This window comes from Quercus lobata, chromosome 10, assembly GCF_001633185.2.
Source record: "Quercus lobata isolate SW786 chromosome 10, ValleyOak3.0 Primary Assembly, whole genome shotgun sequence".
NCBI lineage: Eukaryota > Viridiplantae > Streptophyta > Magnoliopsida > Fagales > Fagaceae > Quercus > Quercus lobata.
In genome coordinates this window covers 64755754-64771142 of record NC_044913.1, presented here as the reverse complement: position 1 = coordinate 64771142, position 15389 = coordinate 64755754, and the positions used below count along the sequence as shown (strand labels likewise).

General features: G+C 35.8%; 1 protein-coding gene across 1 annotated transcript; it reads left to right on the top strand.

Moving 5' to 3' along the window:
* The first annotated feature begins 1605 nt into the window (after positions 1 to 1605).
* LOC115965240 (disease resistance protein At4g27190-like) lies at positions 1606 to 15208 on the top strand. Its single transcript, XM_031084413.1, has 4 exons — positions 1606 to 4533; positions 8475 to 8639; positions 13821 to 14348; positions 14459 to 15208. The coding sequence occupies exons 1-4, from the start codon at positions 1678 to 1680 to the stop codon at positions 15206 to 15208; spliced, it is 4299 nt and encodes a 1432-aa protein (XP_030940273.1). The 5' UTR covers positions 1606 to 1677.
* Positions 15209 to 15389: the final 181 nt, after the last annotated feature.

Sequence of the window (15389 nt, the reverse complement as noted above, 5' to 3'; positions counted from 1 at the left end):
ATATTATTTTAATGGACATGTTAGTATTTACTATGCCAATAGTGTATGACATTTGCCACGTAAAATATTTCTGTTAAGTGAGTAATGACAGGGACCAAAATGGATTTTTTTATATAGGGACTAAAAGCGGTAAAATAAAAAAGTAAGAACCAACACATAAATAAAGTCAAAATGTAAGGACAAAAATGATATTTCTATCAAATCCAAACACTCCTAAACATTAGAGAGTAAAATCTAAATTCTGAAACGTTAGGGTGTAAAATCTAAAATTTTAAGATGTAAAATTCAATCACCCCAAATTTTAGGAGTGTAATTTATTATTTACCCTATTTTTATTCTTATCATTTGCCAACTCCCATTGTCTAATTCTACGCTTTGAATATTCGAAACTAGGCATATCTGGATGGCTGGTGAAGCAATTAATTCAGGTGTGAAAGTCAGGATCTAAATTGTGATTGGTGTGATCAATCAGTCATATTTGTTCCATTTTGGAGGTATATACATATTGTCCTTTCACTTCCATGATACATTATTTGTACTTCTCGGTCATTTTGCCATCTTTACTCTAGGAATGTACTCCAAACTCCCTATTTTGCTTCTTTGTCACTTTTATTGAAATAGAGGCCTGTGCATCTGGCCAGGCCGGCTCAACAAAATTTGGGGCATAAGATGAAAATTTAATATGGGGCCTCTTTTTATATGTAAACATTAATTAATTAAAATTATATAATATTAATTAAATTAAGACTAATTTGATGTAAATACTGAAATTGATGAATAATACTAACTAAACTAAGATTAATTTCATACAAATGATTGAATATCATAGTTGAACAATAAATTTAAACAAAAATAACTAAAAAAAATATTATTTTAAAAAAAAAAAAAAACTTACTTTAACTTAGATATATGACTATGCATAGATAAGTACAATTGTAATCTAAATTTTAATTTTATATATTATTTTTAAGAGAAAGAGATAGATAGATATTTTTGATGTGTGGCTTTTTAGGAGATTAGCTTACAAAAATTAAGGTCTCAAACTATTAGAGGAGATTAGTCATCATAGATGATCTATCACATTTGCAGCATTTTTTTAAAAACATTTTAGGGTTTCAATTGGTTTAAATTTCTATTGATATCCTATTTTGAAAGTCCTGTTAGAAATGAAAAAGAAAAATACTAAATATACTACAAAATGTTCACAATATAATATGATAATGACTGTAATTGATGAATTTTAATAACTTAATTTATTTATGTTTGAATTACTTTTTTTATGTGATTGTGACATGTCAGTTAAAAATATAGTAAAATTTATGGTACCTTTATTATCACCCTTAAAATAAAGTACCAAATATTTAAAAAATATTATATTTTTATTAAATTTTGGCCTTTTACTTAAGGAGTTGGGCCTTTTTTTTAGTAGATTTTTTTGTTTTTGGTGGGGCCTTAGGCCTAGGCCTTGGGCCATCCCTGTTCTGGCCTCCATTTTTGCTTTGCTAAGTTGATTTCTTTTTCCAGTTTCATTCTAGTTGTCTCTTTGCTCCAGTCCTCTGTGCTTCTGGCCATTTCCTTGTTGAGTTTGAAGCTACTTCCACGCACACCACCCAAAATAAAAAAAAAGGACAAAACAAAACAAAAGGGAGAAGGGGAGAGAAAGATATTGAAACGAGAATGGCCATTGTTAGTGTGGTTGTCGCTATAATTGTTGTGATTGCTGCTGTGGTTTCGGAAGAAATTATCAAGTATATTGGACAATGGCTCATTGAGAACATGGTTAAACCAGTTGGACAGTTGCTCATCGAGAAACTGGTTAAACCAATTGGACAGTGGTTAGGTTATTTGTTTCACTACAGCAGCAACATTGAGAATATGAAGGAACAGGTAAAGAAGTTGAGGGACGTTAGGGAAAGGGTGCCCCTGCCGCATTCGGTTGAAGCTGGTACAAGAAACATTGAAGAAATTGAAACCGATGTTAACAAGTGGTTAGAAAATGCGGATTTGATTATGGGAAAGGCCAAGGAAGTTATTGAAGATGAAGAAAAATCAAAGATGAGGTCTTCCTATGCGATATGCCTGAACTTGAAGCACCGCCATCAGCAAAGTAAGAAAGCAAAGAAGATAGTGCAAGACATCAATGAAGTCTTGGAAAATTGGAGATCTGATAAGGTTTTCCATATGGATTACCTGAACTTTGGGTCAAGAATGTTAACTGTGAAGAGACTTATGGTGGCATTGGGAGATGCTAATTTCAACATGATTGGGGTGTGGGGGATGCCAGGTGTGGGAAAGACTACATTGGTGAGAGAAGTTGCCAGGCAAGTCAAGGAAGAAAAGTTATTCGATGAGGTAGCTATAGCAACCGTGACGCAGAGCCCAAACCTAATAAAAATACAAGGAGAAATCGCTGACAAACTAGATCTAAAGCTTGATAAGGAAACTTCAAGCGGAAGAGCAGATCTTCTAAGGGTGAGGTTAACAAAAGACATTGAAAAGAAGATACTTGTTATCTTAGATGATATATGGGAGAAACTTGATTTGAATGAAATAGGAATTCCTCGTACGGGTTGCAAAGTAGTGTTAACATCTAGGAATAGGGATGTATTATCTTCTGAGATGGGCACCCAAAAGGATTTTGGACTTGAAGTTTTACCCAAAGGAGCATGGTGTTTATTTGAGAAGTTGTCAGGTGATTCTCTCGTAGATTCAAATTTGCGATCCAAAGCAATTGAGGTATCCACAGCGTGTGCAGGTCTACCTCTTGCACTTGTAACAGTTGCAAAGGCATTGAAAAACAAGTGTTTGTTTGAATGGGAAGATGCCCTACAAAAACTACGGAGGCCCGCCACTCGAAACCAGAAAAGAATGCAGGAAGTTATATATTCTGCGATAAAGTTGAGTTACAATCACCTTGAAAGTCCAGAGCTCAAATCGTTCTTTTTGTTTTGTGCTCAAAATCAAGTTTTTTCTTCCATTGATTATCAAGACTTGTTAAAAAAATGTTTTGGGCTGCGTTTATTTCATGGCATTAGTACATTGGAAGAAGCACGAAATAGAACATATACTCTGGTTCGTAGCCTCAAAGACTCTGGCTTATTGTTAGATGCTCCTGATACTGATCACCGTTTTCGTATGCATGATCTTACTCATGATGTCGCCCTCTTAATTTCATATGAGACTCAAAATGTGTTGATCATGAGGGACGAGGGTCTAGTGGAATGGCCAGATGAGGACGATATGAAAATGTGCACATCAATCTTTGTTTATAAAAGGGATATTCATGAATTTCCTGACAGATTGGAATGTCCAGAACTAAGTTGCTTAAATGTGCATGCCAAAGATCGAGAAGGTTCTTTTAAAATTTTAGACACATTTTTTAAAGGGATGAGAAAGCTAAAAGTTTTAGATTTGACTTATATGGGACTTTCATCACTTCCTTCCTCACTTAAGCTACTCACTAACTTGCAAACATTGTGTCTGGATCAATGTGTGTTGGGAGACATAGCTATGATTGGAGAGTTGAAAAATTTAGAAATTCTTAGTCTTATTCACTCTGAATTTAAACAACTGCCAAGGGAAATTGGGTTTTTGACTCATCTACGGATGCTGGATTTGAGCAATTGTAAAAAACTTCAAGTGATTCCTGCCAACGTCCTCTCACGCTTGATACTATTGGAAGAGCTATATGTCGGCAACAGCTTCACTCAATGGGAGGTTGAAGGACTCAACAATGAAAGAGCTAGCCTTGCAGAGGTAAAGCATTTATCAAGATTAAGCACTTTAGAAGTACAAATTCCAGATGTCAACATGATGCCAAAAGATTTGTTATTTGAGAAGTTGAAAAGATACAAAATATTTATAGGAGATGTGTGGGATTGGCCTGACAAACATGAAGGCTCAAGAATACTAATGCTCAAGTTGAATACATGCTTTCAATTGGATAGTGGGATCAAAATGTTGTTTAATGGAATAGAAGATCTGTGTTTGGATGAGTTAAATGGTGTTAAGAGTATTGTACATCAATTGGATATGAAAGGCTTTCAACAACTAAAGCGTCTCCATGTCCAAAACAATGCTGAGATTAAGTATATCATCCACTCAAGGGGGTTGGTTATTGATGATGTTGTATTTCCTGCGTTAAAGATATTTTCTCTCAAAAACATGATCAACTTAGAAGGAATATGTGATGCCCAACTTCCCTTGACATCCTTTCGTGACATAAGAATTATGAAAGTGGAACATTGTGAGAAACTAAAATTTCTCTTCTCGTCATCCATAGCTAAAGGTCTTTCACAACTTCAAGAATTGGAGATAAAAGAATGTAACATCATGCGAGCAATAGTTGTAAAAGAAGATGGTGAACTTGAAGATGGCGATATGATATTATTCCCTGAACTGTGGCACTTGAAACTACAAGTAGTTCCAAAGCTCACGAGCTTCTTAAGCACACAAAATTCATTCATAATCGATGCTGAAAAAGTCATTCCCAAGGGCGAGCTGGATTTTCACATGCCAATTCTACATGAACAGGTACATTAAAGTTTATGAATTAAGAGATTGTTTGTCCAATTTGTCTGTCGTAAATAACCAATTTTAATATTTATACCAACGTAATTAATATTTACTATTTTGGAGTAACGCTTCCCTTTTCACATAACAATGGCTAAATTCAATGTACCATTTATGTGAGGGAAAAATTAACCCTATATACTAGCATAAACACCTTTTATTTTATTTTATTTTTATAAAGTAACTATTCTTTTCACCTTCCAATTTGCCACTAAGCAATTGTTCTGCTATAGCAATATAAGTCCTATGGTACCATTAGAATCAGTGCAATGCTAATAGTCTCTTATCAATTGTTAACTGAAAGTGTGTTTGGAAACTTGAATTTAGATTTTATTTCAAATTCAAGGATTTTAAATGTTTAAAATTCTATGTGGATTTTGTCAATTCTTCATTCTATGTGGATTTAGTCAAATCCAAATCTTCATCTTTTTAAATTATCCAAACATGGTATTTGAATTTTAATCACTCAAATCTAAATTCAAATCTATATGTCCAAATCTTGTCATCCAAACACACCAGAAGTAAATGAGAAGTAACTCACCAGTGAGTACTTGCGACACACATGGCCTTTCTCACAAGCAAATAATCCATGGACATGTAAGAGAGACATGCCTATAGTGAAGTTATATGCTTATAGTTGAAGAAAAGTAGTTGTCCTAATTTATTAAGCTGTTTTATTTTATTTTATATAATAATAATAATAATGATGATGATGATGATGATGATGATGATAAATTTAAACGTTGCATCTTTAGGAATTTAAACTGATGTGACAATAAATATGATTAATGGTGTTTATCTACCTCATAAATGAATATTTGAATTGCCTCTTCGTGATTGTGACACATCAATTTCTAAGTCCAATGTAGTAAAAATTGCACTACCCCTAGCACTATTCTAAGTTGATCACCCTAATTATGTAATTAAAATTTTTATTGAGACATTAAATGATTATTGATTTTGAATGTTAATTGTTTACAAATTTGTAATACAATTTGCCAAGAGTTTTGTAGCTTATATCCTGGTATTTTCAATGAACCCATCCAAGGTTCCAAATCTCAATTAGAAGTGTATCCCAAAAAAAAAAAAAAAAAAAAAAGTCTTTCATTTCTCCTCCCTCAATTAGAACATAAAATCCAAACTAGAAATGCATCAAACCTCCTCCCCCCAACCACCCCCCCCCCCCCCAAAAAAAAAAAGAAAGAAAGAAAGAAGACTTTCATTCCCCCTCCCTCTATTAGACTTTTCTCTTTTTTTTTTTTTTTTTTTTTTTTTTTTTGAGAATACCCTCAATTAGAACATAAAGTAGACACTAAGTGAGATAAATAATTTTTATTCTAAAAATTTTGCAATCAACTTATCGTGTATTGGCTATTGTGCCACATATTAGTTTTTTGTATAGCCATCTTGTGTTAATATATATATATATATATATATGTATGTATTAATATTATAAGGACTCAAAAAGAAAAGCTCGGGCTCACTTAGAATGATGGATCCCGGTCCTTCAAACCAAGCTCAATACAATGAATTTTTAAGAGAGTAGGCTTCCGAGTCAATTGCAATGTACAAGCCTAGGTCCAATAGAACCAAAGTGGCTAATATGAATGAAAAGAACATCAATTTAGTATAAAATTTTCCTTGGGAGGGTTTGAGGATAGATTTATCATTAATAAGCAAGGGTGATATCTTTTACAAAGTGATCCTTTGCTCTCTCTCTCTTTATGTCTTTTTTTTGGAAAATGTTCATCCCCCTCTTTCTAGGGGGTTCCTTTTCTTATATAGCCCCTTCCATTGCATCTCAACCCACCATCTGTACGTCTTAAGGGAACAATTTGGATGTTTATCCCATCAAGACCTTTCTGGAGGTGGTAGAAAGAGATGTGAGCTGTAAAGACACTATTCAAGTGTCATTTCCTCATTAATACAGCTAGCTAAGTTGGTGCAGAGTATTGAATGCAGAGGTGGGAGGTGTCTCCTTTAGGAAACTTCCTTCCTCCACCCCTGTATGTCTTTTATTCTTCGTTTGTCATCTATTCCCTTATCATTGGCTTTTTGAGGTGCCAGCTACCATTTGGTCTCTTAGTCCTCCTCTGGTAAGTGTGATCCTCATGGTCTGATTGCATTTTATTGCTTGGGTTGGTAGGTTTAAAGGCCAAAATCAATGAAAATCTAATTAGATTCTGAATTAGATTTTAATTATGAGCTAATTTTGTGCTATATGTTCACTTAAGTTTTATTAATCTTTGTGTCAAAAGAGTTAATAAATGCAAAAATAATATTAATGAACTATAATAAAAGATTATAATAAAAAAAATCATATATCTATCCAACAAATGTAGCCACATTTTCTTTCTTATTAAAAATTAGAATAAAATTAATCATAAGTAGTATTAAATTTCAACAACAATTTTAATATTCATTTAATTAGATATATTTTTTCTAATAATTTGATTAATTATGTATATTTTATGATAAAAAAATGTATTTATGTATAGCCATCTTGTTTTAATACAATCTTTTTTATATTTATATGTATACCTAAAAGCTAAAATGTAGCATTTATTGTTGCTACGCTCTTGTTGAGTCACATCAGCAGCCATATCATCCACTTACTTATTTTCTACCTCTTCTTTTCTATTTATGAACTTTTATTCTCTCTATTCATAAAAAAAAAAAAGAAAAAAAAAAAAAAAAAAAAAAAAGCTCTTCTTCTCCCTATTAGTCAACATTTACTATTACATTTCCTCCGTCCTTTCTCCTTCTCTTTGCCTTTTTATCTCTGCATTCATCTCTATTTTACCGTTACACTTCTTTTATTCTTTTCTCTTTCTTATATTTTGACCATTCTTCTCTTCATTTTATTTTGTATAAATTTGATATCATTTTTCCCATTCAATTCATATTTTTCCCACAAAATATTCTGAGTACTCTCTCTCTCTCTCTCTCTCTCTCTCTCTCTCTGGATTTTTGTTCTTTCTTATAACTCTAATTAAAGTTTATGGTTTTTTTTAATATGTGTTTTGGTATTGTGTTTTTTTAGTTTCCCATGACAAAGTCTTCTCTCTCCCTTTTATTAGTTTGGTTGAATTTTGGTTTGGGTTGATACTTATTTTTTTTAGAAATAGGAATTTTTATTTATATCCAAAAAAAATGTACATGGCTATGAATTTTAATATGCCTACCAACTTTTTTGATATTAAATTATTATAGAGTCTATCTTTTATTCCTTTGATTTCATTTTAATTTTGGTTAAGATAACATTGTAATTTTGTGATAAGTTTTATTATTATGATAATCTCCTTTTTTTTTTTTTTTTTTGAGAATCCAAACTTGTCGTTATTTTATTAAATAACTGGAAAATCCGCAGATGCAAAACGAAAAATATCTGGTGGAACATCCTCCATCCAGATTAAAACAGGAAAAGAAAGCCTTGCTCTCTGAGCTAAGGCATGGGCCACAGTGTTTCCCTGCCTCCTAACATGAGAGAAAGATTTGGTTTGTAATAAACCACTTATAGACTCAATGTCTTTTACAATGTGTCCTATACTATGCAAAGAACTGTTCCCTTCAGCAAGTGCCTTAGTAACAATCTCTGCATCTCCTTCAAAGATGGCATGTGCAAAGCCCAGCTCAAGAGTGAACTGTACTGCTTTCCGTGCTGCCAAGACTTCAAGTACCTCTATGGAAGCTGGTTTGGGGATTTTTTCTGCTAAAGTCGCCATGACATAACCCCTATGGTTTCGAACAACGACACCTATCCCTGCTTGGTCCGATTCTGCAAACATAGCCCCATCAAAATTCGTCTTCACCGTTACTCCGTCTAGTGGCTTCCATTTGATGATTCGCTGTGTCATTGTTTCAGCTCCATACTAGACACTGCTCTGAAATTCCATCAACAGGGAAGCCGCACTCTCCAAGATTTTTCCCAGTGGCACGCTCGGTTCGTTGCATCTGGTCTTGTTCCTACGACACCAGATGAACCAAGCAATCTTTGCAAAGAGCTCCAACTGTTTTTCTTGCTCGCCAACCAGAGCTACCAGGTCCGAGAATTCCGAAATCGCTGGGTAGTCTTTAAAAACCCATCCAAAAACCGTTTCCCACACCGTGAGCAATTGTTTGCATTCCCATAGCGCATGCATCGTGTTCTCAGCTCCCACACCGCACATAGAGCAAGTTGGATCGTCTAACACTTTCCTCCTAACCAAATTGCATCGTGTAGGCAGCACATCGGTGCACGCACGCCAAAGAAATATTTTTATCTTATTTGGAACTTGCATCTTCCATAGGCGTCTCCAGAAACCCCTATAACTTGACGAGTCCGACCGTGATGCTCTGTTCTGAGTGTCCATCTCGCAGAGTAGTTGGTAACTAGTTTTCACCGAGTATAGACCATCCCTACACCTTGGCCACACCATGCAATCAGCCTGATTAGACAAACATAAAGGGATTGACTTAATTTTTGCTGCTTCAAATGGAAGGAAGAGGAGATCAATCTTTGCTAAGTCCCACTGTTTTGTGTCTTGGTCGGTCAGAGAATCCACACGCATATCTCCTGGTGCACCTACCCTTGGAGACTTAATCGTGGAAGGGAATTTTCCTGGTAGCCATTTATCCCAATAAACCCGAATAGTTAATCCATTCCCCACCCTCCACATCAGCCCAGCTTCTATGACCGATCTAGCTTTTAATATACTTTGCCATGCATATGAGCCGGATGACTTCTTTGCTTCAAACACCGTCCCATGGGGGAAATATTTGGCTTTGAAAACCCGGAAAAATAGGGAAGACTGATCATGTAGCAACCTCCAGACCTGTTTAGCGAGCATGGCCTCATTGAACTTAACCAAATCTTTGAACCCCAACCCCCCTTGGTATTTTGGTTGACACATAACCTCCCAACTCTTCCAATGGATTTTCCTTTACTCCCCTCTTTGCCCCCACCAAAATTTTCTTATCATCATCTCAATATCATGACAAAGACCCACCGGAAGTTTGAAACAAGACATAGAAAAAGTTGGAATGGCTTGGACAACGGCTTTTAGAAGTATCTCCCTACCTGCTTGGGACAATAGTTGCTCTTTCCACCCTTGTAATTTATTCCAAACTCGTTCTTTTATATAATTTAGGCTTGCTCTTCTATTTTTCCCAACCACCGCTGGTAAGCCCAAGTATTTTTCGTACTCTTTCACCTCTTCCACCCCCAAAAAATTGGAGATCTCCTCTTTCCTTTCCTCGGTGACAGCCTTACTAAAGAATATAGTCGTCTTCCCTCTATTTATTTGCTGGCCTGAAGCTTTTTCATAGAGAGTTAGGATCTCTTGGATTTTTACCAAGTCACTCATTACCGCTCTACAAAAGAGTAAAGTATTATCAGCAAAGAACAAGTGGCTAATCCGAGGTCCATTTCTACACAATGAAAAACCCCTTATCTCATCCTCTCTAGCTGCAGCTTGGAATAACCTGTTTAAACCTTCAGAGCACAATAAGAACAAATAAGGTGAAAGGGGTCACCTTGTCTTATGCCTCTAGAAGGTTTAATATCACACTTTGGTTCTCCATTTACCAAGATTGAGTAAGAGACTGTACTTATACACTCCATAACCAGCTTCACCCATTTTTCACCAAAGCCCATCTTCTCCATGACTTTTTTAAGAAACCCCCACTCCACCCTGTCATACGCCTTACTCATGTCAAGCTTCAAGGCCATGAACCCCATTTTCTTTGACTTCTGAATCTTCATATGATGTAAGGTTTCAAATGCAACCAATATGTTGTCAGAAATGGCTTTATTTGATTGAAAAGCACTCTGAGATTCCGAAGTGATGTCAGGTAACACTCTTTTCAACCTGTTTGCCACAACTTTAGACACTATTTTATAGAGGGTATTACAAAGGGAGATAGGACGAAATTCAGATACAAGAGTAGGATTTTTCACCTTAGGAATAAGAGTAATGAAAGTATTATTTAGAGATTGAGGAAAGGAACCTGTATTCAAACAATTTAGCACCGCTGCCGAAACCTCATCCCCAATAATATTCCAGTAGTGCTGAAAAAATAAAGGAGGCAATCCATCGGGTCCTGGCACCTTGAGAGCTTCCATTTGAAACACTGCCCTTTCCACCTCATCTCGAGTATACACCTCTTGCAACATGATATTCATTTCAGTTGTGACTACACAGGGAATGTCCACCACGGCTTGGTCCATATTACATGGGCTGGCTGAAGTAAAAAGATCTTGATAGAAGCTGGTAAGGATTTGAGCAATTTCTTCCTCTTTCGTGCACATCAGCCCCTCTGAATTTCTCAACTCACAAATTTTATTTCGTCGGTATCTATGAGTTGCCCGGCTATGGAAGTAGCGAGTGTTCTTATCCCCTTCATGTAACCACAATGCTTTAGACCTCTGCTTCCACATCTTTTCTTCTTTTCTCAATAAATCACTTATTTCTCTTTTTAATTTTAGCACACCATCCATTGGTCCTCCCCTAATAGCTGCATCCTCTTCTTTTTTTAGCTTTTCCTTTTTTTCCCTTAATTGTTTTGTGACATTGCCGAAGGAATTCTTGCTCCACCACTTCAAATTTACTTGGCAACTTTTTAATTTCAACTCCACTTGTTCCATCGGACTCCCATAGGCCAGTTCTCTCCAAGCCGCCTCCACTGATTCATGACACCCTTCCTCCTCAATCCACATTTGCTCAAACCTCCATGGTCTTTGAATTTTCTTTGGTATACCTATTGGGAATATCATAATCGGCTTATGGTCAGAAGTCCCACACTCCAAGTGTACAATTTTTGTATCTGGGAATTTTTCAATCCAGTCAATTGTTGCCACCGCCCTATCAATCCTCTCCCAAATTGTGTATCCTTCCCTTTGACCGTTGCACCAAGTATATTTTCCTCCTACATACCCCAAGTCTTTAAAGCCACATTCATCCAACACATCCCTAAAATCTTGCATCTGCCTGAATGGAAGTAACCTTCCTCCCAATTTTTCATGAGCTCTTGTAATTTCATTGAAATCGCCTGCACAAATCCAAGGCAAAGAATGCCTCGCTTTCAACCTTCGTAACGTTGCCCATGAAATATGGTGATTGTTTGTATCTGGTTCTTCGTAGAAGCCTGTAAACCTCCATGCATCATCCTTGCCTTGATTTACAATCGCATCAATATGGTTGGGAGAGAAAGTATCCACTGAGAAATCAAATTCTTTTTTCCAAAAATTACCACCCCACCTCCTCTTGTCTCTCTAGAAACTTCAATCATCCCTCCGAACTTAAATTTTGCCCTAATTTCCTCCAGCCTAGCTTTAGTCAACCATGTCTCGGCCAAGAACACGACTGCATGATCTTGTGCCCGGATTAAATCTCCAAGCTCTTGCTCTGTCTCCGGGTTCCCAAGCCCTCGACAGTTCCAACATAGGAGACTCATTGGACCTGGCGGGGCTTGGGAACAGCCTCCGCCAATATATCTTTTGTTGCCCCTTCATCCCTTGATTCCACCTTCTTCTTTTTGTTTTGTTCTCCACGGGTCAGATCAGCCTTCTCAACCAGATTTCTTTTTGCAGGCACAACGGTCTTCTCAGTGGATGTTTCGTGGTTTGCTTCATGGCATACTCTTTTCCACTTTTTCGGCCTAAGGGTTTGTCCTGAGCTTACCACATGTGAGCTCACATGATCACTAATCTTAGTTGGCACAAGGATACATGAATCACTTTCCTTCAAACTGCTAGCTGGCTCCACAAGTTGACTTTCTAAGTTTACCGTTACTCCTTGGCCTTTAATCAGATTGCTTAAATCCCCTGAAATAACACCCTCATTACTCCCCTGTCTCCTTAATTCCACATCAGTTTCTTTTTGATTCCTTCCCAGACTATCACCTTCCAAATCGGGCTTAGGCGTTTCCTTTTCAGTGGGTGCAGACTTAACTTCATCTATTTTAATGCGAACATTAAATTCCTCCGCAAAATCCGTTTCAGCCACTACCTTCGCCGTCTCCACCGAAACAGACGGTTCAGCATGCTTCGCCGCTGTTCGTGAAGTGACTGCTCCGCCCCCCTTTCCTATTGGTTGTGGCTTCTTTTTCCTTGCTTCATAGAATCCAGGCACACGAACCACTGATTTTTTTGAAACTTAGAAAGTTTAGTTGTATATTAGGCAAATATAACACACTATAACTGAAGTTAGAAGAATATGGTTCACCTTAAAAAGATATTAATGAAATATATAAAAAATAATAGTATGACATAATTTTAGAGATAAAAAGATAAAAAATAATTGTAGAAATATATATTTTTTTTAAAATGGATAAAACTTAAAGTAATTGTTACTTTTTATATATTACATCCCATTACATAATATTTATATATTCCCACGCATCGCGTGAGCCTGTAACTAGTTGTAATAAAATCTTATTGTACAAATAGTATTATTAAAAATTTAAAATTAATTAATAAAAGTAAGATGCAACCCATATTTCACGTTTAGAGAAACTTCATTTTTAGAATTCCTCCTCTTCTATTCAGGGAAAAAAAAGGAGACAAAAAAATGTGGCAGGATTATAATGTGCCATTGTAATGAATTTATATTTTGATGACTCTTTCCTCACATTGCTTGCCAAGTTGCCATGCCACCATGTTTAAATAAAAAAAAATTGGTCATTTCCTCGAATGAAACAATAAAATAGGTACTTAACTTATGCAATGTTTAGGTTTGTCAAAAATAATCTCTCTTTAAATAGGATTGCTGTGATCTTTATTGAAGAAGAAAATGAGAGCATATGTTACAATGAGAGGCTCTGTTTCTTTATGTAGAAGACACAGCAACCAAAAATGAGAAACTGATATCTCAGAAAAAAAAAAAAAAAGAGAAACTGATATCAAAAGTTTAACTAATTGAGAGAAACAACTGCTTCCTAATTACTTACAATGAATTCTCTGTACAACCAATTGAATTAGAACATGTGTCTAATCAAATAACAATTTCTTCTTTTTTTTTTTTTTTGGAGAAAAAAAATCAAATAACAACTTGAGCTATATGAAAAAGAGAAATGCACTTCTCTTTGAAAAAAGATCACGTGAGTGAACGTGTGCGTCACTTAAGTACTCCCAAGTCTTTATGGCGTCGTTTTGACCTTGGACTTGTCACCGTTTAAGGTTTGGGCCTGTTGTATTTGGCAAACACGACACCATTTTCTTCATCTCTTTTAACAAGTTTGTTGAAGAAGATAATTTATTGTTTTTACAGGTTGTGTTCCCCAAGTTGGAAAGGTTGGAACTGTCCCATATACTCTCGGAAGAGATATTACAGCACAACCAACATCGGGCAAGCTCCTCTTTCAAATTAACAGGCTGCTCAAGATTTCAAAATTTGTGGAACTTGCAGGTGAAAGGCTCTGGCAATTTAAAATACCTATTCTCTTCCTCTACAGCGAGATTTATGGTTCAACTCAAATATCTTGACATTGAGGACTGTAAGGTAATGGAAGAGATACTACTCACAGAAGACTTAGGAGAAGAACAAATCATTCCAAAGGTGTTGTTCCCTCGACTGGAACACCTGATTCTAAAAGATCTTTCAATCCTCAAAAGATTCTGCGTAGGAAGAAATATCAAATTTCCATCCCTGAAGTATATGTGGATAGAAAGATGCCCTAAATTTGAATCATTCATATTCAAACCTGTTAGCTCAGGCATGACAGTGAGCAAAGAACTTAAGGAAGTAAATTCAGAGGAGATCTCTCATACTGCCTTGCAGCCTCTCTTCAATGAAGAGGTAATTCTATTTTTATTATCCCCTGTTATTTACTTTGTATATATCTTATTTTCTATTATGCAAGTTATTATGATTAGATATGTCCTTAACACACACGGATGGTCTTGCAGGTTGCAGTCCCTAGTTTAGAAATATTGCGAATTTTACACATGAAGAACTTGAAAATCATATGGCACGATCAATTAGCTAAAGATTCCTTTTTCAAGCTTCAAATCCTAACTGTTAAGTACTGTGAAAATCTTTTAAACATCTTTGAATCTAATATGCTGACTAGATTAAAAAGCCTAGAGAGACTTCAAGTACTTGATTGTGGTTCACTACAAGAAGTGTTTGAACTTCAAAGTCACGATGTTAAAGAATCACATGCTGTGATAGCTATTCCATTAAAAAGACTGATTTTGCGTCGTCTACCGAAAATGAAGCAAGTATGGAATAAGGACCCCCAAGGAATTTTCAGCTTTCAAAATCTACAAAAAATAAGTGTTTTGGAATGCAAGAGTTTGAAAAGTTTGTTCCCAGCATCTGTGGCTAGATGTCTCATGCAGTTGGAGGATCTTGGGATAGAAAATTGCGGAGTGGAGGAAATCATTTCTTGTGAAGATGTTGCAGAAGCTGCAGCTAGATTTGTTTTCCCTAATTTAACTCTCCTGCTACTTTGTAACTTGCCAAAACTGAAGTGGTTTTACCGACAGGTGCATACTTCAGAATTGCCGTTACTGAAACAATTGAAGGTGACTAGATGTGATCAAATTGAGATATTTGCTTCAAAATTTTCGAGCTTTCAAGAAGCAATTGAACGGAGCGAACTTGAGCACTCCATTCAACAACCCCTTTTCTTGGTTCAAGAGGTAAGAGACTAATGGTATAACAGAAACTATAGCTGATCACTAAAAAAAAAAAACTGGTCTCAATTTTGAAATTTTTAGCATGGCTCATAAACCAATACATTTTCTATAAAATCTGTGTGCTTTGGTTTTTTTGCCTACCTGTCTGCAAACCTGATAATACCATATGTGGCAATTCTAGCAAGCTAACAAACTT